Genomic DNA, 27,903 nt, shown 5'->3' with positions numbered 1-27,903 from the left:
GTTTTTATAGTACCGGTCCATTCTTATAAATGACAGGTCCTGTGTATCGTTGTACTGGCTGGGTTTTAGCCATAAAATCGATTGATAGCTAAACCTTGGAGCTATGTCCTTGGTCGGAAACCGAGGCTCTTCTTGTTTCCGGACAATCTCCATCGTATGAACTTTTTCTATAAAAAAATAAATTTAAAAACAATCTTTTTGGTTTCATAATCTACCGCATGATGGCGTTTAACTCATTTCGGCTAATCAGCTGATTAAAGTATGCAGAAGGCGGGAAACTTCTCACGCAGAACGAAGTTCTAATACACAAACGCACATACACACAAACGATTGCACTTATATAGATATATTCGATCGTCTCAACTGGCTGCAGACTTGTGGCATCTTCTGCACATGCGTGAGGTGTCGACTGCATCGCGTTACAGTTGACAATCCTTCTTATGGACGGTTGCCGCTCACATCGGATGGTTAACACATTACTGCTAGGAGAACTCTGTGCTGTTGAGAGCACGAAATCTATAACTGTGCAGCAGAAGGAGGAAGTCGTAATGGTGAGTACGTTGAACAATGCTATTTTTACAAAAAACACTGCACACCCGCCAAAGGAAGAAAACAGATTATCTTAGGACTGCTTAACATGAAACTCAACAGTTAAAAGTTAACTTTCAGTTCACGCTGGATATTAAGGCTACTGTCGAAGTGCTGGATAACGTCGGTTAAACCCACAGATTTACTAAAAGACAGTATTCTAAACAAGTGAATGAACTTTTGAAGTCATTACGAAAAATTAAGTCACAATGTTAGCCTTTCTTCAAAACGTTAAGTGTGTGATCTTCGTTTAACTTGAGCAAACATTTTAGAAAAACGTTACAAGACATCAAAAGAACAGCCACAAACATCCAGAAGTTTTGATGTAACATTTGGGCTCTTCCATTAAAACTTTCAAAATTCCAGGATCTTATCCTGTCTAGCGTCAAGATCCTGATCTTCAAGCTGTAATCGTTTTCTTTTTAGTTTTTATATTTTCTAGTAGTTTAACAACTTTCCCTGACACTCAACTTTTACTAGAAGTGTAAAGTAACTCCTAACTATGGCCCGGATGAACAGTGCTGCTGTTATTGGTCGTCAGATTCGCCAACAACATGGAACGGGAAAACAACCCCCACCTACACCGACCCGCAAACCACGACCAAGAACCCCATCCCACCAACACCTCCATCCTCTGCCAACTTTAGGATATGGGTCACCACTGCAAAATGAAGAGGAGCAAAAGCCTAAATCACGTTTCAGCTGGGCTTGTTGTTGGCGAGGGATCAAGTCCCTCAGTGCTGGGATCACCCTAATTCTCGTGGGAACTGTCATGTCTGTAGTCGGTTTCTATGCAGATCCTCTTGCTACGTACCTAGAGCAACGAGGCAACGAGACTATGGCTGTGCTGAATGAAGTCAAGAAATTCCACCTGCATAATCTGACCTACGCTGGTCCGGTCATTATGGGAATTGGTGGTATTGTCATTGTAGCTGCATGTGTTCTGACCTTTGATGGGAAAGATGCTGGTGCTCGCGTAGTGCCCATGAAAGAGCAACACGCTGATGGTGAAGTTGCTGTTTCTGAACATTTAGAAGGACAACTGCACCAAAAGGACTTTTCCTCTGGCACTGGTCATTATGGAAACTACCTAACAGTTCCCAACATGTCTCCCTTCTTTCCCATTCGTAAACCTTCAATAATATCTTTAAATGAGCGACGAGGTTCGAAGATAGAGACTAAAGGAGAAACTGTATCAAATGCAAGGATTCTTAATGGTCTACCAAAACCCCAAAGATCGGCTCTAACGTTGCCTACCAGACGACCTTCAAGTCAAGATCGATCGTTGTCCCATCTGATGAGTCCACAGATAGAAGATGACTTCGTGGCGTCACCTCAAGACATTGTTTTATCTGATCCAGATGGCTGCGATACTCCTTGTCGTTGCTCTGTTGGATCCATGGAATTAGAACTTTATGTTCCAGATTGCGCCATTATGATATCCGTAAATGCAGAATCTCCACATTTGGCTACCATTGAGAGTGATGGACTCTCGGACAGTGAGACGTCCGAGGGCAGAGAACCCAGGCTTGGCTGTCTAGACGACGATGATGGCCAAGCTGAACCCCTTCTTAAAAGTAGGGTTATGCAAATGCCAAAAGATGAAACGTCTTTCTCAAATCACCAGTTAAAGAGCGAAACTAGTAGACCTAGAGATTTTGAAGATGATCTTGAACAACCACTGTTACATGACTCTCTATCTAACAGATCGGCTCTTGCATTGAAGTCTTACACAGAACCCCTCGATTGTCACATCCCTCTTCTTGGAAGATGTAGCCCCCAAACCCCAGAAATGGGCTTATATATGATGAAATTGGAGTGCCCTTCAGAGAGACTGTCTTATCAAACTGGGGTAAATGAAAGATGTAATGGTATATCCGGCTAAGCTAGCAATGAATTGAATGTAAGATAATTTATTAGCAGACAAAATCAAATTATGTTTCCAAGTAATTTCAGGCATGACAACACCGCTAATGACCATTTTACATGTTGTGTGCGTAATGTGACTTCTCAGTTGTTCACGTGTACGGTAATTAGGTATTAATCCAATGTGCCTTTTTTTAACGTGATTCACTTGTTCTACACTACATAGCAAAGTAAACGTTGCTGAAGTCGCCTTCTAGTTTCGGTTTCTAGTCTTAGAACAAGTTTTAAAATTATTAACTAGAGTACAAGAGACTACAAAGAATGGTAGGTAAGTTTCAATGTTTCTTTTATCTTTCCAAACAGTTTTGGCAGTATTATCTTAATCATTCCATTAAACTCAATATATTATGTCAGATAGCAGATTTAATAAACAAAGTCATTACAAGTGGCATTACTGTAAAATTGTTCTTTTTCACAATTTCAGGATAATTCAGGTCTATTACTTTTCGAATTTTTTATAATGATTTGCACCTCAGTTAAGCAGTGTCATATATTTAAATTATAAATCTGATGATGCATATACTTAGTTATAACTACTCGTGGTGTGTATCAGAATCAGACTGTACAAAGAAATAGTTCCAAATCAAGTGCTATCAATCTACATTTATTAGCTTTTCAAATGCCTTCATACAATTTTTTTATTCCATAAAATAACCACACATACTCTTATGAATGTGTAATTCACCAATATTGTTTTGCTTCGCGACTTAAGCTATTGGTTAGAGAGATATAATACATATTAACATTCTATTTATTTCTAACCTTATTGAAGAATTTTTCAACTTATCTTTATTATATGGAACCTAACCTGATAAATATTTATAATCAACAACACTTACATGCAGCTGTTAATATATAATGAATTTTTACTTACGTATGACATATTTTACTCATTATATTCTTTTACTTTTCGCACATTGAGTTACTCGCTATCGAGAAGTGAATATTGCGGTACTAAGATGTCCAAGTTTGTTTGACAGAAGACTGATGTTACATTTGTTTATAAAACTTGAACTGATTCTAACAAAATGTTACAAATTATTATATTAACAACTTGTTTTACAAGTAAGAATAAATGAGATATAACACCTAGTAGCAGAGAGAAAATGTTATTTTTTTTATCAAAGGGGAGCCAATTTTGATAGGATTGGTTCAAAATGGACGTTTCCAACGTTCCATTAGAAGTAACCAATGATCTGACTGGAGTTTTACAGCTCATTAAAATATGCATTATTCACGAGGTTTCGCTTTCTTTGCAATATTACAAACGGAAATATGTCAAACATATCAATGGATCGTTCTCACATAATTTAATTTTTGCTGGTGTTAATTCAGACAATATGCTAATCAAGAATTTTATATCGTGTGTTATATTGGTAACAATACATATATTTACAAATACAAATTTTATAGTAGTGTAGTACTAGATGACTATACGAATTATCAGAGAAAAACTGAACTGTGCTACTAATGACTACACGAAGGAAAATGTTAACAAGTAGTTCATTTTTCGTTTTGTTACTGTAAGAATAGTAAGTTATGTTAATAAATCATGCTTAGAAAGTAAACTTACTCACTCTTAGTTAAACATATTTTAACTATTAGGTTTAACAGTATTAATCAGATCAAGTGCTGTAAGATGATGCTGATATTTATTTTTCAAATTAGTGCGCTTCAAATGATAAATACAGTGCTTGAAAAATTATTCATCACCCACCAATAATAACACATTTTGATGAAATACGAATGAACTTAGTTTTAATCAAAACTATATGGACAAAATTTAACACTTATGCGTGAGAGGGATGTTTAATGTAAGCAAAACCTGCAGAGAAAATATAAAAACTGAAGTTTGCTGATTGTGTGTGTGTATATATATATATATATATTCAGTCCCTTAAGTCATTACTTCATGGAAGCACTTTAGCAGCAATTATTGCTGTGAATATTTTTGGATAGGTCTTTATCAGCTTCGCACAATGAGATGGTATAATTCTTGTCCATTCCTCCCGGCAAAATTGCTCCAATACTGACAGATTTATTGGGGTCGTTGATGGACTGCAATCTTCAAGTCTTGCATGAAAGTTTTTATTGCGTTCAAGTCACGACTTTGCCTGGTCCACTCTAGGACACACTTTTTTCATTTGAAATTGCACCAGAGTGGCTTTGGCGTTATGCTTCGGGTTATTGTCCCGTTTAAATGTGAACTTTCGACCCAAGTTTATATTCTTGGCTAATACAAACAAGTTTTCCTCTAGGTTTGCGTGTTACTTTGCACCATCCATCTTCCCCTCAGTCCTGATGAGCTTACTAGTCCCTGCTGTTGAGAAACATCTCCATAACGTGATGCTGCTATCATCATGCTTGACACACGTCCGACGTATCATTTAAATGTTTTGTCGCAAACTTCATATGATATTTAAGATGATTCTTTTTTTTGTAATAGTTTTCGTTTTACCACTCGCCTATACGGGACAGTTTTGTTTAGAGACCGGGATATTGTCGATGTATGGGCACTGACACATCTCAGACATGGAACTTTACAAGTCTTTTAATGTCACTGTTGGCTTCACATCTCTAACAAGTTTTCTGCTTGTCCAACTGATTAGTTTGGAAGGATGGCTTAATCTAGATTGTGACTGGGTGCTATGTGTTTTGTGTGTTTTTTTCTTTCAGTGACTGGGTGGTATGTGTTTTGTGTGTGTTTTTCTTTTAGCAAGTTTACATCAGGCTATCTGCCGTGTCCACCGAGGAAAATCGAAACCCTGATTTTAGCGTTGTAAATCCGAGGAGTTGCCGCTGTAATCACTTATAGCAAAGCCACATCGGGCTATCTGCTGAGTCCACTGAGGGAAGTCGTACCCCTGATTTTAGCGTTGTAAATCCGTAGACTTATCGCTGAACCAGCGGGGGACGAGTGGTGTGAAGTGCACTCTACTTTTCAATTATGGACTTCACACAACGCAAAAGAATAATCAGCAACTTAGAAATTTTCTCGTAACTTTTTTCCTATTCCGTGCGTCTCTACCACTTTATGTAGTTTAATGTAGAACAGTCATGATTGTGAGTCTGTACACTTTGCACTTTAAACAATGATAACTGGTTATTGTTGGATGGTCATGGCTCATAATTTTCTACAACTTAACTCTAAACAATGTAACTACTTATTACATTACAGTAATATCCCCGTAGTTTTGTAAGCTTAACCTTTTACACAATGTAGTTTGTTGTTAAGGATAATCATGATTCGTAATTTTGTACAATTAACTCTTTCGAAAATGTAAAAGGATAAGCATGAGCGTAAGTTTATATACTTACGTATAGATAATTTTCTGGATTATTACAGGATAGTCACATGTCGTTAATTTGTGAATTTAAAGATTGTAATTGATTGTTTGTAGGATATTCATGACTCGAGATAAATTATTTTAACTCATTATGCAACTCGAGTGTGTAAGTTGCTGATTAAAACTGGAATTATAATCCATAATTCTTAATAATAAAGTGAATAATAAAGTTTTATACAGCAGTCGTGTTTCTAGTTATATTCAGAACGTTTTTCCTTATTATCAAGACGTTTCTGATAGAGTAAGTTCACTGACCCATCAGAACTTATTGTGTAAAAACCTATTCCACTAAAACAATGTACGTTACCTGAGTGTACATATACATAAATATCAGATGCATCAATCAAACACTGAAGTTCAAATATTTAATTAAAATAAACATTTTAATTTTAAAGTTGTAAACTTATATTTTTGAATAAAATCATTTTAATTAGTTAATGTTACAAGGTGTGTTATTCAGAGTTTTAGAGATACAACATAACTCCTTCAAAAGTTGCTGGTTTCTTGGATAGAGTTCGTTATCTCATCGTTATTTTTCATGAACGAGATTTCTCTTAACGCATTTTGAAGAACAAGTTCATTCAATTTTCTAAAAATTTTAACAATCGTCTTGATACTAACTTTACGCTGTTTAGAGAATACTACGACCTTTCTTTAAATATTTCTGCACTGTACCTTCTTAAGGTGATAAGAAACCATTGAAGTATGATTATTACCAGAGGCGTAGATTTTTTACACCTGATTGGGGGGGGGGATGATTTTTGCAACCACTTATGTGGACTGTTCAATTTGCAAATTTGTAATCTCTGATTACGTGAACCTGAAAGCTGTAAACATGCAGTAACACAGTAATCTTGTTGCCACGATACTTACATGTATACTTAGGCCTACTGACTGATTCTTACGAACTATCACTTAGATCGAAAAGCTTAGAAGCACGCCTATATTAAAGATGTGCATTTCGGCTACTGAAAAAGCCAACATCTAGACCTAATTATGTCATTCGATTGGTAAAAACATGAGAATCACAAGAACAAACACACAATTTGTAGGCCTGTGATGCAATAAAACAATTAAACAGACCAAACTGTACGGGGGATGATTGTATGCACCATCCCCCTCATCTAAAATGAAAGGGGATGTATACCCCCATCCCCAGGATCTACGGCCCTGATTATTCTTATCAGTTCTTCATCCCACTAGTTTTATCTGTTTAAATAACTCATACATACTATATAACAGTTCACTATATATATTATATCATTTCTTCATTGGTTGCATTAGTTCTTTGTTAGTGCTTTAATTGTCATATTTCCCAGTTTTGTTACATCCTTTTTATAGTATGTTTAGTAAATTAATATTATTTTATTGTATTTAACTTAGTTGAGTTTTAAGCAATGTTTCACTTTTCTTGTTGTGTATTGTATGATTAAACTGTGTATTTAATTCATAAGTTACAAATAAATCACTTAATGATCCTTGGTTTTTTACCATCTGTAGGTAATGACCTGCTGCCTGACTTTGTAACAGGTCAGTGGTTTCACAAAAACAAATTAAAATTGTAAATTAAAGTGAATATTAAAATATGTTATTTAAACATTTGTTTTTTGATATGTGCTGTAATAGTACGAGGCAGTTGGAAAGCGATAAGAGGCACATTGAGTTGACTGATCAATAGATCACATCAAGCACTTTGCTTGATTGTCAAGAGTGAAAACTGATATAAATATATCAGCACTTGGCGTGCACGTGATTGAATGTTTATGAAATTATCGTAGTATATTCGAATGAATAGTCTGTTAGGTCAAATCGATATCAGTACATGAACAGGTAACCATTGTTGATTAGATGCACAAGATAACCATTGTTGATTAAATCAACAAGATAACTATTGTTCATTAGATCTTCAAGATAACCATTATTGATTAGATGTACAAGATAACCATTGTTTATTAGATCTACAAGATAACCATTATTGATTAGATGTACAAGATAACCATTGTTTATTAGATCTTCAAGATAACCATTATTGATTAGATGTACAAGATAACTATTGTTCATTAGATCTACAAGATAATTATTATTGATTAGATGTACAAGATAACCATTGTTTATTAGATGTACAAGATAACCATTGGTCATTAGATCTACAAGATAATTATTATTGATTAGATGTACAAGATAACCATTGTTTATTAGATGTACAAGATAACCATTGTTCATTAGATCTACAAGATAATTATTATTAATTAGATGTACAAGATAACCATTGTTCATTAGATCTACAAGATAATTATTATTAATTAGATGTACAAGATAACCATTGTTCATTAGATCTACAAGATAATTATTATTAATTAGATCTTCAAGTGATATTTCATATTTTTCTTTTAGAGTTGCCTTCGTTAACAGTGTAGCTTGGAATGTCTGTCATAGGTAATTTATTAATATATTTATTTCTTTATTGATATATTATTATTTTTTTACTATATCTACTTTTACTAAAGTTCTTATTTTCATTACTCCCGGTGGTTTTTAGGTATTTCTTAGCACTTATAACTGTCAAAATCGGGTTACGCTATCTCTTGTGGGTACAGCACAGTTAACCCATTGTGTAGCTTTGTGTTTAGATAAAAATAAACAAACCTATTGTAATTTTCTTAGTATTAATATTACTTTACCATTTCACTTTATAATATTAATTTAGAAAGCGACTGTTTACATAATCAACACCAAATTAAAGTATTTTATTTTTTTCATTTGTATAGCTTTTGTTCACAGTATTAGATTTTACAGTAATACATTTTTATTAATATAATTTAATTTCTGAAAGTTCTTTTATTACAAAGATATTTTGCATATTTGACTTAAAAAACGTTGATTTTAGAATAACATAAATATAATTATTCTAAGATGGCCGAATCTCGTGACATATTAGGTTCATAGCGAGGTGCCAACTGGTGAAAAGATGCGTTATTATCTTTATAAGTGAGAACAATACTAGTAGGATAACATACTTATTCTCCTTATTGTATTTAGATTGGACCAGGTAGGTTGTTTTCTTATGTTGTTGTTTTTGAATTTCGCTCAAAGCTACAAGATGACCATCTGAGCTAGCTGTTCCTAATATTGCCAGTAACAAGATGTGAGTCATGGGATCACAAACCCTAGTCTGGCTCTTAGCTTGTTTTAAGGATAACTTTTAATAAATATTAGAACATTTAAGCCTGATTTATTATTTTATTTTTATCATTATTTCTTGTTTAAATTGAAGAATTCGTGAGTGTTATTGCAGTGTTGGCTTTTGTAAACTACAGCACACGACGTAGGTAAACAACATTTTACAGGGCGATATAAACCCAATTATTGGATATATTTGTAATTAGATGGATTGATATAGATATCTAATCTTGGGTTTAATTAGAGATGATTTGACGGAAACACTAAGTCGTTACTATCTTCTGGTTTTACTGCCCTTTAATTATACGTTTTTTGTTAGATTTGTGTGTGTTATTGCTCTTACTAAAATCTAACACCATGTAAAACGCAATTAAATAAAGCAGAAATAATTATCAGTGATGACGAGAAACCCACTTGTTGAGAAAATTTATATGCAAAACGGCTCGTTTGGGCTGAGAAAACATTTTTACATAGCGCACCCTAACTATTCCCTGGCCAGAAACTGACATTTCAAAGACATAACTTTTATAAAATTTGTTATAAAACCAAATTGAGACTCCGTATAGTTATTTTCCTATCCTGACTACAGAGTGGACACGTAAAAATATTAAAAAAAGTTATAATCATACCCTTACCAGATATCGCGGCCATGGGATTAACCAGGTTATTATCAACCTGGTTAACACTAATCAGACCTTGTGTGTATGTACCAATAATTAGTTTTTCTTAGCATTTATACATACACAGAGATTTCAGAGCCTACACTGATGTTTGAACGCGTGTGTTCATGTTCGCCGAAATTCGAAGTTCGTAACTATTTAAATGTACACATGAATCGGTTCGATAACTTAGGACTATAATGTACTAAACATAAACACAGGTTCTGAAATACGTATTATAGCATACCCAATGCACTTTTGTGGTTTGAAGTATGTATTACAACATACAGAACATACACTTAGGATTGAAGTACGTATTATAAAATATTGAGCATGCGCCAGTTTTAAAGTATGTAACTCAACGTACTGAACATACGCATTAGGATTTAAACACATACTAAATATACACTCCATGTTTGAAGTGTGGATTACAACATACTGAATATACACATGGAGACTGAGGTGTGTTACATAAAGTTCTGAATATATACATAGTGTTTAAAATATGGATTATAACATAACTCACACAGAGTTTTATTATGTGTTATAACTTCTTGAATATGCACTCATGATTTCAAGTGAATATTATGACCTATGAACATATATTCAGGTTTGAAACGTATAGAATATACACTCAGTGTTTGAAGTGTGTTCGTAATCTACTGAACATACACTGCACGTTCCAATTATATATAATAGCGTACTGCACATATACACCACGTTTAAACTATGTATTATAACGCACTAAACATAACACCAGGTTTCAAGTATTTTTATAACATACTGAATATTCCCTCCAGGCTAGAAGAACATGTTATAAGGTACCGTACATACCTTTCGGACTAGAAATATGTATCATATCTTACTAACCATACACTGCAGGGTTGACATACGTATTATAACATACTGAAGAAACATTCAGGTCGAAAAGTGTATATTACGCGTACTACAACGTACTCACCATAAACTCGTAGTTTGAGCGTGTAGTATATTGTACCGAGCATGCGTTTTAGAGTTAAACAATGTTTTATAACGAACAGAACATAAACTTTAGGATTAAAGTGTGTATTATAACGTACTGAACATACTACTAGGTTTCAAGTACTGTTGTAACGTACGGAATAAGCAATATATGTTTAAAATACATATTCTAACGCACTGAACTTACAACACATATTTCGGGTATTTATTATAACATACTTAACATACAATCCAAAATTAAAGTACGTATTCTAAAGTACCCTAGATATGACGTGTCTGTATTATAACGTCATGAACACGTACTCAGCTTTTCAAGTATCTACTATAACGCACTAAAGCTACACTTCAAAATTAAAATATATATTAGAAAGTACTGAACATACACTCGAAAATCGAAGTATGTATTAGAATTTACTTAACATATATTGAAGGGTTGAGATATATTTGCATTATGTATTATTAGGTGCTAAAAAGACACTCCAAAATATAAGTATTTATTATAACGTATTGAACGTACACTCCAGTTTGAAGTATGTATTATAACTTCCTAAACCTAATCTCTATGTTTCAAATATCGATTCTAACGTACTGAACATAAATACCAGGTTTGAAATACTTGTTATGACCAACTGAGCATATATTGCACTATTGAAGTAGGTGTTATAACGTACTGAAAATACACTAAAGGTTTGGTTTTGAAATACGTATTATAGCGTACTCTAGGTTTGAAATATATTTTATAACATAATGAACATACATTCCACGTTTGAAGTATTTGGTATAAGGTTTTGAGCATACATTCAAGGTTTGAAGTTTCTATTGTTAACATAACGAAAATGCACACCAACTTTGAAGTACATAGTATAACGTACTGAAATGCACTCCAGATTTCAATTATTATTCTAATGTACTGAACACACACTCTATAAATAAAGTACGTATTAGACGTACACGCCAAATTTGAAGTATGCCTTATGACGCACTGAGCAAACACTTCAGGTTTGAAACATATATTATAACGTACTGAACATACATCAGGTTTGAAGTATGTATAATAACGTACTGAACATACATCAGGTTTGAAGTATGTATAACGTGTTTTACAGGTACTCAGAGTTTGAAGTGTTACATTCAGTTCAATAAACTTATTAGATATTTCAGACACCAAAGAACTTTTATTATACGATGTAACTCAGTTTCATAAGTTTGTACACAACATTTAACTTATAAATGTGCTACTTTACCTTTAAAACTTTTGTGATTTATTAGGTAATTGAAATGTTACAATCCGCAACTCTTATTTTGTATAGTTGATATATTTTACACTATTTTAATGATTTTGTAAATCAAAGATGAAACTGTGGGATACACATAACGCACATTATTATTAGTTTATTACTTCATCCTTCAGTAATCGAGTCGTACAAGTACGTAGCGCTACTACACACACATACATACAATAAACGCCAAATACCAACCAGCTCACGAAGCGGGTTCTGTCTTATGACCTGCAAAGGAGAATCGATTTAGGAATGGCAAAAAATAAAACAAAATATACGAAGATAACAACAGGATAAAATGTTAAAATGGTATTGAAGAAAGGATGATAAGATATGTTTCTTCAATATTTTTATTAGCCTTAGAAAATAGTAGCATTAGTTAACATTATTGATTCTAAAGTTAGTTGTTTTGCTACCGAGTGCTACCAAATATTACACCTAATTTAGTAATTTTATGTTCTATCCTATACAATACTTAATGTAAAAATTGCCATGATCAAAACAATAGGGTGAAACCGCTCACTTTCTGTGTATAATAGACAGGGAAGATTCCAGCAGTTATTAATGAGATAAATAGAGGCGTTGATGGTAGATTTATTTACATTTGCTATGTAATTTATATGTTATCAGACTCTGTAGCAAAGTAATAGAAGCAAAAGTATTTTGGCGCATAAATAATTTACAAAAATGTATTTAAAGATATTTTAGTTTCTGCATGAAAGCGGTAGTTATAGGATTAAATGCTCAGCCGACTCTCAATCTTTGTTTCATCAGAAGAAAAAAAGAATATGTACCCGGACAGCCTAAAATACTTATCAATAATCAGTTTTCTTATGTTCTTTCTTTAATGTACCTTTAAATATTTAATTTCTATAATGTTAGTGATAATTATTTAAATTGGTTCTAAAGTATAATTCATTTCCCCTCAAAAAATATTAATTTACATTATGTTTGGCACGATTTCTTAAATCTAACAGTTCGTTTATATGTCACACGGGCCCGGCATGGCCAAGTGTGTTAAGGCGTTCGACTCGTAATCCGAGGGTCGCAGGTTCGAATCCCGGTCGCACCAAACATGCTCGCCCTTTCAGCCATGGGGCGTTATGATGTGACGGTCAATCCCACTATTCGTTGATAAAAGAGTAGCCAAAGAGTGGGCGGTGGGTGGTGATGACTAGCTGCCTTCCCTTTTGTCTTACACTGCTAAATTAGTGATAGCTAGCACAGATAGCCCTCGAGTAGTTGTGCGCGAAATTTAAAACAAACAAACAATCTGTCACACTTTTTTGAATTTGGAAACATGTCTGTGAGATCCACAGTCGTTCTGAGTACCACTGTTAGAGTAAATGCTGGACTATGTAATCATTCAGACGCAATCTTGGATCACGTACTTGAGAAATCCACACATGCGTTCTGGAATTTTTTCTTTCAACTCACAGACGCAGAAACTGGAATTTGAAACAAACTTGCATATTCTTTTAAGTTTCTTATTCAGAGTTAATGAATAAACATGAAATATATTAACAGTTTACGTTTGGCGATCTTAGCAATCTCTAGTTTAGCGCATTAAGTCTTCAAGTTGGTAAATATTTCTCTAAATGTTTGTCAGTCTCTGTTGTAACGTAATAACAGTCTTTAATTTAAACGACTAGAAATCTTACTTACAAGGTAGTAACATTCTTTCGTCTAAACCATTAATAATCTTTATTTTAACAGTTTTCTTGTTCTATGGTCTCTCGTGTAAGGTATTAACATTATTACTTTTAAGCCATTAACAACCTCTAGTATTAACAATTTTGCTTGCAAAATATTAACGCTCTCTAGTGTAAGGTAGCAACAAAATTTCTTGTAAGGACTTAGGTCATGGTACGAATTTTGGTTAAATTATGATTTCGTTTATTATGAACGAAAAATAACCAGGGGCGGTCAGAAACTGCTGTTTCTCTTCACATTAACACCTGATTACGGAGCGAGAGATATGGTCAAGTGGCATTTTAACAACGCGATGGTCACTGACCGAGAAGTTGTAATGTGTTGAATTTAATATATCAGGAAGAGCTGAGAAGAATCCTTCACGAAGAAAGATGAGGAAGGTTCAGCAGAACACCCACAAATCATTGTTTAAGGATGTTGTCTCAGATTGCAAACACAGTGCGCCGACATGAATAGGTCTCATGACTTGTAACAATCTTTCATATTACAATATTTTAACGGTATTTTCTGTATTTACATTTTAAGGTACTTCTGACCTTTCTTATTCGGTATTAACATTGTTTATCCTCAGGAATTTACAATATTAATTGCGCAAGATACTTGTAGTCTTTTTGTAAAGCAGTTATTTCCATTCTTATAAGATATTAACATATTTTTGCAAGCAAAGTATATTTAGTGATTATTAAAACATTTTACATTAAGTAAACAAAATAACAAGAAAGGACTGCGTTAAAAACAGCAAATCCAAACCTTTGACTAATTGTATTACTTTGTTATAATTTAAAAAACAAGACTCAGCGAAAATAAATTAAACAAAAGACACTGCACTAATTGAAAATATTGTATTATTATTATTATGTTATACATATATTTGATGGCAGAGCGTAATGTGATAATGAGATTTAAATCCGGCTGTGTTGTGAGCAACAGCTGAAACTGTCATAAGCAGGAAGAGGAGAAATCTTTATACTTATGCTTTCCTCTATCGATAACGTAGGGTAGTTTGGAAAACTAGTCAGTTTAGAGAGGAAATGCTTTCATGTTTATTTCCAATGTATGATATGCACAGAAGAAAAAGAATAAAAGTACGTGATGGATACATTTTGGAAATGAAACTAGCACCCATGATGCAACGTCTTCCGAACTTTGAGAGGACAGCTGAGTCAGCAGTTTCCGAGGTAAAGACTTCAGCGGTTAGCGATAGTGGGTGGGGCCAACATTTAGAGCAGCAGCAGCCGATGGGCGGTGCAACAATACGGCCGGAATGGCGCCGTTAAGTCGAGAAACCAGACCTAATGTTGATTCTGGGTCATAAAGATAAACTTGTATTTATCTGGGTTAACTTCGAAAATTCGAATGTTTATGATATACAACGGATAAACCGAGTCTCCTATTCATTGCATAAACAAAAGGATATCCTCCAGTATCCAAGAACTTCTCTAAAATCACGTAATCTTACATACCATCCTGTAGAAATGGGTGTGTCAGTTTCATCCTCGCCCAATATAATGCTCTATTACTTAAGTACTACATCAGAAAACTTAATAAAATATGAGTTTAATTTCAAGTAAATTTTCAGGTTATTATGCCTTTTATTCCACGGATGTCACGTGATAAAGAATGATTTTAAAATTATTTTTTGATTTCGAAATCGCTTATATTGACCATTATGTTTTACTGTTTTATCAATCCATCTAAGTAACGTGTTTCAACATACATCTGAAACATAATTTATAGAAATTTCAATTGATAAAAGATTATGTTAGAAATGAGATGGGTCGTATAATAATAGCTATATTATTATTCTTTTCAAGATTCGATATCACGGTAAGCAGCAACAACTAACACATTTAGTTAAACATTTTCGACAACTATATTGAAGATAATTTGTCCATCTTCTCATATCTTTTCTATAAATTGCAAAAATTCCAGTCTGATTTGTGGAGCAGTTTTGTTTTATCACTTACTTAACTTCTATGTATTTTAAAATAATGTTCCATAAACATTACACTTAATATCCATATATTTCAAACAATATTTTATACAACTTACCTAGTTGCTTAGATTCTATATAGTTTAAAACAAGGTTTTATATAAATTACTAACCATTTAAACGTCTACATACTGTTACAACAAGGCTTTATAAACTTTACTAACCGATAACTTCTGCATATTTTAAAGTAGTGTACATACAACTTAGTAATTATTGAACAGTCTTATATCTATTGTTAACGTACTACTGCCATATATTATAAACAATGCTTTTTATAGCACTTACTATTCGTATCACTTTTCTTCGTTCTAAACAATATTTTATATCGCTCATGTCACTTCTACATATTCCAAACAATAATTTATATCATTTAATATTCGTATCAGTGCTATATATTTTTTAAATAATTTTCTATATTACTTACTACGTGCATAAGTACTATATATATTTTAAAGAATTTTCTGTATCATTTACTATCTACATCACTGCTATATATTTTGAATAACATTTTATATCACTACTTGCATCACTGGTCCCCCAGTGGCACAGCGGGATGTATGTTTAATTCGAAAAAAAGCATCACTGATATACCTATATTACATACATTACTGCCATACATATATATTCTCATCAACGTTTTATATTGCTTACTATCCAAGCCAATACTATATATTCTAAAGGATGCTTTATATCTTTAGTAACTGATAAAATAATGCTGATGCATCAGCGAAAGAGATAAAAACGAAATTGCTCAAGTTTCATCATTTTCAAGATCCTCCAATCAATGTTCGGAATTTCATAGCCATGAAAACAGGGAGAAAACTGGTGGAACTCTAGAAATGTGTGTATGGAGGTAATAATGGTTTGTAAGTAAGCAGGGGACGCTGTTAGATAAGAACGTTGATCGCCATAAGATCTTAAATCTCTATTAGAGAAATTACGATAGGTCGTCTAAACATTTAAGACTTCGTTTATCTTACGTGAATTTTCTAAAGCTTTTGGTGGATAAGCGTTTATCCGATAAAATCTCTCTTTAAAGTTAAATTCTATCTGGTAGATTTCAGACAATAGGGAAATACCACAACAAGAGATAATCAAGATATAGTGGAAACTTATTACCCTACTGACCTTTTGACACACACACAATCACAAGTCTTGGGGTACAGATTAAATATTTGCCCCACCTAATGCACGATTCCCGTACCCTAATTTTTGGCAGCATTCAAAGATGGACTCATGGTTCTTGCTTGACCGGAAATGAAAAAAACAATCCACTTAGCCATTTATTATTTTCACCATAAAATGGCACTTATGAAGTACTAGAAACAACTCTAGCAGTTAAAATGTAAATATATTTAATCTACTTTTGAATAATCTGGCTTTATTAACGAAAAATTATATTGGTCTTTCCACATTAGTGGCAGCCAATTTCAACTCCTCACCGGTCTTCACAAAATAAACAAAACATTCGGCTTGCTGAAACCTATTATATAGTCTATTGGTTCAAAAATATAATATTAGTCGTTGGATGTTCTAACTTTCGCGTCAAGAATTCTAAACATATGATTAGTGAATTATAAAGTTTGACTATTTGTTGGATGTTTTAACTTTCATGTTGAGAATTCTAAACATACGGTTTACCAGTTCTGAAGCTTGATAACTTGTTGGATGTTCTAGGTTTCGATTCAATAATTCTAAACATAGGATTCATGAATTAAAGTGTTTGACTTTTCCTAACCACAACCTGACAATATCTTAACTATTAACATTTTCAAGTCTATATTGACTTGTTTAGAGCAATGAAAAAAAAAGTTACCTACCTGTGCTCCTCTCACGGATTCTGAACCAAACTTCCTGTACACCATTTACAGTCTTGAAACTGCTTGAATGCTCCTCTCACGGATTCTGAACCAAGCTTCCTGTACACCATTTACAGTTTTGAAACTGCTTGAATGCTCCTCTCACGGATTCCGAACCAAGCTTCCTGTACACCATTTACAGTCTTGAAACTGCTTGAATGCTCCTCTCACGGATTCCGAACCAAGCTTCCTGTACACCATTTACAGTCTTGAAACTGCTTGAATGCTCCTCTCACGGATTCCGAACCAAGCTTCCTGTACACCATTTACAGTCTTGAAACTGCTTGAATGCTCCTCTCACGGATTCCGAACCAAGCTTCCTGTACACCATTTACAGTCTTGAAACTGCTTGAATGCTCCTCTCACGGATTACGAACCAAACTTCCTGACACCATTTACAGTCTTGAAACTGCTTGAATGCTCCTCTCACGGATTCCGAACCAAACTTCCTGTACAGTCTTGAAACTGCTTGAATGCTCCTCTCACGGATTCCGAACCAAGCTTCCTGTACACCATTTACAGTCTTGAAACTGCTTGAATGCTCCTCTCACGGATTCCGAACCAAGCTTCCTGTACACCATTTACAGTCTTGAAACTGCTTGAATGCTCCTCTCACGGATTCCGAACCAAGCTTCCTGTACACCATTTACAGTCTTGAAACTGCTTGAATGCTCCTCTCACGGATTCCGAACCAAGCTTCCTGTACACCATTTACAGTCTTGAAACTGCTTGAATGCCTAAAGTTTTGGTTAGAAGACAAAGTTTTCTCTTTTAGTAATGCTGTTCATAATATCTCTGTAGCTAGTGTATTCATATGTATTTATTAGTTACTAAAGTATTCAAACAACTCAGCAGTGTACAGCCTTCTCATTGTTTTATGTCACTTACTAACTGTATCAGACCATATATTATGATCAGTGTTTTTTATCACATACTAACCTTATCATTGTTAAGTATTCTAAATAAAATGTTGAGATGTTATACAATTAATTACGCATGATTTACTAATTGTATCAACTATACTAACTGTTTTTATATTCTCTTGTATCTAAAAACTGCTGATTGTGTAATAAACATTATATATAATCAAATTAGTTACTTATGATACATTATCTATATTCTAATGTTTAGTATATGATTATGGGTATAATATATTACTTATTGAAAACGTTTAAATGCATTATATGAATAAAAAGTACATTATAGTAAATTCTTAGTTTTAAAGAATCTTTGAATTATTTTCATTTTTTAATACCAGTGAAAATAATATTTTAACGTGAAATTAGTTTGTAAAAAGCATATTGAGATTTGAATATCTTGTTAGAAGGTTTTGTGTCTATAAAACGATGTGAAAGACAAGGAATTTTTACATATAATTAAATATATTGGTTCTATTAAAATGGCTACTTCTTCCTTTTGAGTGATGTTAGTTTCATTATGAAAGAATAAATTTGACTAGAATACTCAGTGCTGATAAAATAGATACATTAATAGCAATATAAAAGTGTGGTGTTTTCGTTTAAACGGTACTTATTGAATTAATTTTATCAGTAGCGGTGTGTTGTGTCGTGTTAATTGTTTTTATGACGGAGTTATTACCCACGAAATATTCACTGCGCAAATTAAACTTGCTATCTGTTCTTACAAACTTGATGTAAACCGCATCAAAAAAGAGATAAAACGTTTTTTCGTTACTCCCCAGGAATCTCTGTAAATGCTTTAAGTTCTTACTCGCTATTTTATTAAAACAAATTGGACAGAACATTCTGTTAACACAATGAAATATTCATGTTTAACAGAAATCAGATGTGATAAAAAGTGGTATATTTTCTTAAATATATCAGCAGTTTATTTTCATGTAATCACCTACTGGACTATGTTCAAAAGCTCACAACAGAACTAGCTTAACGTTATCGACGAAGAAAATAGAAAGATCTCGAATTTCAAAATCTTTCATTGTTGATCTTGTGTTACATCAGGCTAGAACATTCTCTTGTAGCTATATGAACACATTTATATAACTACACTCTTATCCATGCTTAGGGTCTCTCAGTAGCACAGCGGTGAGCATAAAGGCTTATAAAGCTAGAAACTGGATTTTGATAGCGGTGGGGGGACAGCACAGATAGTTCATTGTGTCGTTTTGTGTTTACTTACAAACAAAGAAATAAAATACATACTTAGAGTTATCTGTTTTAAACTTTATCTAATTATTATGAGTCGTATTGAAGAACGTAACTTCGAGTGACAAAGACTTCAATAGTATTTGCAACTTAAACCGTTAAATTACTCCAGTCAACTGTTTGTAAGCTACATTGTGTTGTACATAAATATTTTCCCCTAATTAATTGATTCAGGCAGCCTGGTAAGATGACAAGGCCTGTATTTACGGGGTTTTATATATCGCATAACTGAATATTTATAAACATAAATCCAAAAATATAATGTTTATGAAGAAGTTCCTCCGCTGTGATGATTGTACAAACATTTTAATCTATTCAACGACAAATAAAAAAATTACTTATATAATAATGTATGTTTAGTGAACAAACATAAGGTAGGTGATAAGTTACTTATATAATAACATATGTTTAGTGAACAAATATAAGGTAAGTAATCAACTACTTACATAATCATACATTGCTGATGATCACGCATAAAATAAGTGATTATCTATTTACACAATAATGATATTTTAGGGAGTAAGTAATTATAGGGTAAATTTATGTACGATAAGTTGAACATTAATTAATGTTGCCTTTTTATTTATTAACCTCAGTTTGTGAGAGCAGTATTGAAAAGTGACGAATTTAATACGTATGTAGATAAATGAACGCCTACATCTTGTACGTCTAGTATAGGTTTTTGTTAAATTACATTTTACTGGTTTTTTCTTCGTTAATTACGCCCCTAAATTTTCTTCATGCATAGTATAAACTTGATTGACATGTAGATGGCTCTGTTTGCGGAGATAAATAATTAGTTGCTATGCAGATTGGAGGAAACAGTGTTTTAATGCCCTCAAGGTCTACGCAGTACTGGTAAAACATTAGAACTTTATCTGCAGGTACCATACATTCGTTCAAGAGATAGTGATTCCTACATAAAATTAAATATAAAGTAATAAGATCAAATTATCTCTCACTGCAATTTAGAAGTTTAATCGTACAGTATTAGATATTTATATATGATAATGTGTTATAATAATGGTGAACATAATGTACAATACTGAATATGGATGAGTGATGCATAACGTTGAAGTTGGATGAACGTGTCTTAGAACACTAGAGTTTTATGAATGTAGCTTAGAACGTGATGTATAAAGCTGAATATGAGTGAAAATGATGGCGGAAGATCCAAACATCTAAGAAAGTATTATTACACGAAGCTAAAAGTGCAGAAGAATGTGTAAACCTTAATTTCACTTCCTCAATATGAATATCCAACATAAAATTAATTTTAATACGAAGAGAGCCAAGCGCAAACAATCTTATCAGCAATAAAAAACTTGTTTAATATAGAATAAAAAACTAAAATAATGTGTTTTTTCATCTACTAAAACAGTGTACATATTAGTAATTATGTTTATCGAAAAAATGTTTTATTTTGATTTTCGACGCAGTAGTTTCTAAGCTCTATATTTAATAAATGACCCAGATAGATTTTTTAAAAAAGTGGTATGCGTTAGATACGACACATAGTTAAAATGTGGTATGCGTTAGGTACGATACATAGTAGAAAGGTTGATGTTAAACTAGACTTTCTAAACCTGTGGCATCCTGTTAATGCTGTTTCCCTGTTAAACTGTTAATGTTAGTTGAAACTAGACGTTCTTTATATCCAATTGAAACCCTAGGTTCTCTAGAAAATCATTCTATTAACTAAGATATGTAATGAAAATGTTAATGCTGTACTAGGATTATTAGAAACCTATAATATCCATTAGATAATATATGTAATTAAAATATTAATGCTACACTGACCTTGTTAGAAACATGTAATATCTATTGAATAACGTATGTAGCTAAAATGGTAGAATTGCGCTAGACGTTCTAGAAACATGTAACATTCAGTATATAAGATAAATATTTAAATTTTGATGTCGAGAAAATCCACTTGTATGCATCTAACACCGTCCTCTACATTCCGACACTCAATTACACAACCCCTTCTAAACATGTGGTCAGCTTCCGGTCAGTTACCTATTTCTTTCTTTGTGAACCTGACGATGACCAAAGAAGGTCGAAACGTTGTTCGATCTTCTAACTAAAGTATTTTCTCAACCCAAACGAGCCGTTTTTGCATACTTATTTAATTTTTTTTTTGTTCCGCTAACCTTTTAAGAACCCTGTGACATCCATTAGTTAACACTAATTAACACATTAGTTAACACAATGTTAACACATTAGTTAACACTAATGTTGCACTAGACGTGGTAGAAGATGTAGGGTTTAAATATGGTGATAAAAATATTGACCGTCTTATAATGGTTCATTAATTCCCAAGCTTTTCCTAAATTTGTTTTAATTTTTGTTGGTAAACCTTTTTATGCAGTGACTTTGAACAGTTGTAAGAGTTTTATGTTCCACTTGCCTTTCGACGTTATAATATTTACGCTTCAGAGACAATAGTTTTCTGTATCCTCTAACGATAGTTTTACAAACTCAGGAATACATGCAGTAATGATGGGATTAGAACGTTACTTCATTACGTTGAAAAGACTGACTCGAGTTCTCTAATTAAGTAAAGTTGATTAAAATGGCTGAAAGAGAATCCTCTGAACGAGAAGAACACCGATTGAACCGGTTATCTATCCTACCTAGTTCATGAACACCTTAATATATAAGTACTAGCTGTTGGTAAAGATTTTAAGGGCTTTAATTATACCCCGAAATAAAGGGGGATTTTCCTCAATAAGAAAGTTGAAAAAATTAAAATTATAACAAATAATATTATTTATCTTCGTACTTTCTAAGTTTCCCTTGGAGGTTCGGTGTAGGTAACGTCTTGGTCTGCTTCAGAATGTGCTTAGAAGTCTTTGATTTAAGGCACTACCTGATTAAAATAAAGCAGCAAACAGTTTTAAGTATTAGCTAGTTATCATCGTTTTCAAAAGTCTAGGTCTACGAGGGCTGTTCAAAAAATACGCGGACTGTTTGAATTGTGCGGCTCCAGTTGGTTCCAGGAGAATCCGCTTGGTGTTGCTAGGTTTGCACAGATCAGCTGATTACGACGCCATTTCCCGATTGCAGATATCTTCATTTGTGTATTAGCTACGCGGTTTTAAGTGAAGTGCGATTTTTTCGTTTGGCGGATTTCAGAATGAATGACCTGAAGGAGCAACGACTGGCTGTGAAATTTTGTGTTAAACTTGGAAAATCTGCGACTGAAACTTTTGCTGTGCTTAACACGGCTTACGGTGATGTTGCTATGAAGCGTACGGCATGTTTCAAGTGGCATGAACGTTTTAAGGATGGTCGACAGTCCATTGAAGATGATGAGCGTCCTGGACGTTCTTCCACGTCAACTGACGACCCACACGTCGACAAAATCAACACCCTGGTGCGGGCAAATCGACGTCTGACTGTCAGGGAGCTTGCTGAAGAGTGTGGGATATCAGTTGGATCTTGTTACGAGATTTTGACCGAAAAATTGAAGATGCACCGCGTTGCTGCGAAATTCAGCCCTCAGAACTCGTGAGTTTGTGGCCAAACAAACACTCGATCACTGTTCTTCCCCCCCCCCCCCCCCTACTCACCTGACCTTGCTCCTTGCGATTTGTTCTTGTTCCCCAAACTCAAAAGACCCTTGAAAGAAAGAAGATTTGAGACGATTCCCGAGATTAAGGCAAATGCGACGAAGAAGCTGGAGAATATTACAAAAGAAGCGTACCAGGACTGTTTTAACAAGTGGAAACACCGTAGGGATAAGTGTGTGCGTTGGGGAGGAGAGTACTTTGAAGGGGTCCCAGACCTGTAACTTCTAAATAAAGTACAGTTTGTTTTATGACGTCAGTCCGCGTATTTTTTGAACAGACCTCGTACACTTAGATTTTTGTTATCTTTCTTAAGACCTAACGATAATTATGTTTTTTTTTCAAAACTCTGTAATGTTAAGATGAAAACGTAAACTGACATTGGTTTGAAAGTTTTATTTGTTTACTACAATTACCCATGGCTTATAAAACTATTTATTGCTATTAGAAGCGCATTTTGACTTTCATTTTTCAAGTATCTTTAGTTGTAAAACTATCTTAACAATTAGTGTAGTTACAGTCTACTTTGAAAAAGTCTTGACGTCTGAGTTTCAAATCGACAAAAAGCATTTATAATTTCGAACCCTCAAAAATGTTTGGAAACGTCCTCGTGATAAACATCAAAGAAACTGAACAAAACAGTTACTATTTTGAAACTTTTATAATGTCTGGGAATATCCGCGAGATCAGTACTAAACAAACAAACCGATAAAAACATTTAAAATTTAGAAATTCGAACAGTGTCTGGAAATGTTATCACTCCAAACAATACAGCCATAGAGACTTTTCGATGACCGTGTAAAACTAAAAATTACAGTGTAGAAAGAAGAATGTTGAAAATAAAAAAAAAACCTTTGTGTGAGAAGTCAAAAGAAGTAACTTCACTGTTGTTCGAGACAATGTTTTACATGTGTAGAGGAAAAACCAGAATGTTGAAACATAATGAATGGAAATACATCAACGTATGTTGAACAAGTTTTACTAATTAGCAGCGTAACATTCTCTGTATTCAAGTACACAAAGATACTTCGTCTATTTATACACAGCTAATAGATATCGTCCGCTCTAATAAGGAATTTTGCTCTTTCATCATTTACTATTTAATTTTGAAAGTTCTAAAGGAAAAGGAGAAACACATCTTCGTAAGATGTTTACCACAAGATGAAAGCATTTTAAAGAAGAAATGGGAAGCACACACACACGTGCACAAAAAAATCTATTGAATTAGAATTTCGCTTGTGAGTTTTCCCAGAGGATAGTAGATGTCAATATTGTTTGAAAGTTTTCTGCTAATTTACTCAGGATACAAACACGAATCCAATAGAAGCTTTGATGTACAGTATCTACTTAGACCTATACAGTGAGTATAAGAAAATATTATTTCATCACAACCAGTAAAGCACCAGTCTTTGCAGATGACTATATAAGATACATTGAAACTGCCTAATCTTATTCAGCTGGTGTGAAAACTACTTATCTGTTAACACTCTAGATAAACATAGTTGACATCCAGCTCTAGAAATTAACTACCTACATGTAGGAATAACTGTCTGAAAATATACAGTAACTACAGAGATCTGTACACTACATGGGTGGAAAGAGATATTTCCTAAATTTGAACAGTAGCTATATGAATTAATATAACAAATACAAATAGATTTTGAGTGACTTCATAAGCCTAAATGGTAGCTAAATGTATATAAGCAAATAAGAAATAACATATTCAAGTAAGTATTAACAGCATTATGGTTTCAATGTTTAAAATACATTTAAATAGTATCATTATTATTATTTTTCTTGTACATGTTTTACATTAATTTTCATTGTTAACTTAGTATATGGAATTAGGACTAACTAAAAACAGTTATTATTGGGATTATGGACGAAAGTGTTGTTAATAGTGACGGTAAGCAATTTCATTTATCAGATATATTTTTTTTTTTTTCTGTATTGAATGACGACTTTGCATATTTCTTAACCTTTTGTTATGCAAAAGAAACTTCGTTATTTTACAAGTTACTACACAGTTTTATTTCATATATATGTAGTTAATTTAATTTTCCTTAGAAGTTTCTAATAATATACTGCACCTAAAGAAATGCATAATGTTATACTGGGAGAGTAGCAGCCTCTTAGCTATTCTAATTCTACTGTTTAGTTATTTAAGGTAAATTATAATTTAACGTGTGAAAACTTAGCTTATCTGTTTCGTATATAGTGTGTGTTTAAACTTAAAGTTATCTGTTTGTAATATAGTGAGTCTATACTTGGTGCTATATGTATAAACATGTATAAACTTAGTGTTATCTTTCTGATATATAGTGAAGGAGAATTCAGTGCTTTGGTATCTTTGGCTTAATTGTTTGCTTGAGTGTAGAAATTTATAGTTTATTTTCTAAATGTCTGTGGAATCGTAGGGTTAACTCTAAAATTGGTTGTGTGAAGAAGTTTAAAGTATATATTTTCAAATGTCTGTGGAATCGTAGGGTTAACTCTAAAATTGGTTGTGTGAAGAAGTTTAAAGTATATATTTTCAAATGTCTGTGGAATCGTAGTGTTAACCCTGAAATTGGTTGTGTGAAGAAGTTTAAAGTATATATTTTCAAATGTCTGTGGAATCGTAGTGTTAACCCTGAAATTGGTTGTGTGAAGAAGTTTAAAGTATATATTTTCAAGTGTCTGTGGAATCGTAGGGTTAACTCTAAAATTGGTTGTGTGAAGAAGTTTAAAGTATATATTTTCAAATGTCTGTGGAATCGTAGTGTTAACCCTGAAATTGGTTGTGTGAAGAAGTTTAAAGTATATATTTTCAAATGTCTGTGGAATCGTAGTGTTAACCCTGAAATTGGTTGTGTGAAGAAGTTTAAAGTATATATTTTCAAGTGTCTGTGGAATCGTAGTGTTAACCCTGAAATTGGTTGTGTAAAGAAATTTAAAATATATATATTTTTTAAATTTCTGTGGAATCGTAGGATTAACTATGAAATTGGTTGTGTGAAAAAGTTTAAAGTAAATTGTTTAAATGCTTATGGAATCTAGGCTACATATAAAATATTATTATCTATTCTTTATTTTTGGTGTGAAAATTTCTGACATGCATCATACTTAACACCAGTAAATAGCCTCCGTGTTTTAATGAATGAACTTGCTACAACTTGCTGCGATAATTTTGTTATATGCAACGCATTGTGAATGTTTTTTCCTGTCGTAGTTTCATTATTTTCAAAAAACAGTTAAGCTGTCGGTTCTGATCAGTTTAAGAATGAATTTCTTGCAAACTAAACTTTTCATTGGGTCGTCCAGGAACTTAACACATTTTCAATGAGTTGCTAATCTAGTGATTCTTTAATGCAGGAAGAATTATTACAGTTCTCTGGCTGTCTGTGTCGTATACTTTTCATTAACTGTGTGACCTGTTGGTTGGCTTACAAGTTTCTTTCTCTGATAGTCAAACATTTCTTTCTTGAGGACATTTTACATATAAAACAGGAAAAACTTTACCTTAAATACTGTCCTGTTTCAAATCGTAAACAAGCACTAACTTTTCGAGTTCTGAGCCACAGCCCAGTGTCTGACAATGACTAATAAAGCCATATCCTTAACAATGTTTGAGATGTTGAACTTTTTATTTCTACTTGTTTGAAGTTAAGCACAAAGCTACACAAAGGTTCTTATGTACTATTTCCACCAGCGTTATAAGTTCGTAAACATACCATTGTGCTACTGGAGGGCTAAAAGTTCTGTTTATATTTCAGCTAATTCTTACATTTACGTTAACAAGTAATAGAGAAGTTCTCAAAGCACTGGGGTACAAACACTTATGAAAGGCATGGAATGCAATTAGCTCTTTTGATAGTTTTGTTCTTGTTAGGTGTCGTAGGAACAGTGGAATATAAGTGTTCTGCCTTCATAATTTTTCTTATCGCAAAAGACTTTGTACAGAAAGTCATAAAACTCGTTAACAAAGCTTAATGAATGGATAATTCTAACCATAAATCATATACATAATAGATAACCACATGTGAGTACTTTATTGAAAGTATTCATAAATGTTATGGTTCTCAAAATTTCTTTCCGAAAGCAGTGGGAATTCATCAAATAGTTATTATAAAGAAACGAAACCAGTCTTAAAAATAGGACATTTTTCTGGTTCTCTTTCATTCAGAGATAAATTTCCGGTAAACAGATGTCAAATACAAACTTTTAATCTCTTCTTTGCATGGTCCAGCATGGCCAAGCGTGTTAAGGTGTGCGACTCATAATCTGAGGGTCGCGGGTTCGCACCTCTTTCGCGCCAAACATGCTCGTCCTTTCAGCCGTGGGCGTTATAAAGTGACGGTCAATCCCACTATTCCTTGGTAAAAGAGTAGCTCAAGAGTTGGCGGTGGGTGGTGATGACTAGCTGCCTTTCCTCTAGTCTGACAATGCTAAATTAGGGACGGCTAGCGCAGATAGCCCTGGAGTAGCTTTGTGCGAAATTAAAAAAAACAAACAAACTCTTCTTTGCTTGTGTGAAATAAGAACGCGTAAATTCTGTTACCAGTTTCAGTAGAGTTGCTGTCTATATTTTATATAAATAAATATATTTTATTAGTATAACTTGAACATATTTTGTACTTTTT

The 27,903-nt window shown here is 33.3% G+C and overlaps 1 protein-coding gene across 1 annotated transcript in view; it reads left to right on the top strand.

Moving 5' to 3' along the window:
* The first annotated feature begins 465 nt into the window (after positions 1-465).
* LOC143234969 (uncharacterized) overlaps positions 466-27,903 on the top strand; it is a 74,757-nt gene continuing 47,319 nt past the window's right edge. Inside the window, exon 1 of the mRNA XM_076472667.1 lies at positions 466-2,782. Coding sequence (XP_076328782.1) covers positions 1,091-2,473 — 1,383 coding nt within the window. The 5' untranslated portion in view covers positions 466-1,090 and the 3' untranslated portion in view covers positions 2,474-2,782. The remainder of the gene's footprint in view (positions 2,783-27,903) is intronic.

This window comes from Tachypleus tridentatus, chromosome 12, assembly GCF_004210375.1.
Source record: "Tachypleus tridentatus isolate NWPU-2018 chromosome 12, ASM421037v1, whole genome shotgun sequence".
NCBI classification, from domain to species: domain Eukaryota; kingdom Metazoa; phylum Arthropoda; class Merostomata; order Xiphosura; family Limulidae; genus Tachypleus; species Tachypleus tridentatus.
This window is presented reverse-complemented; position numbering and strand designations above follow the sequence as displayed.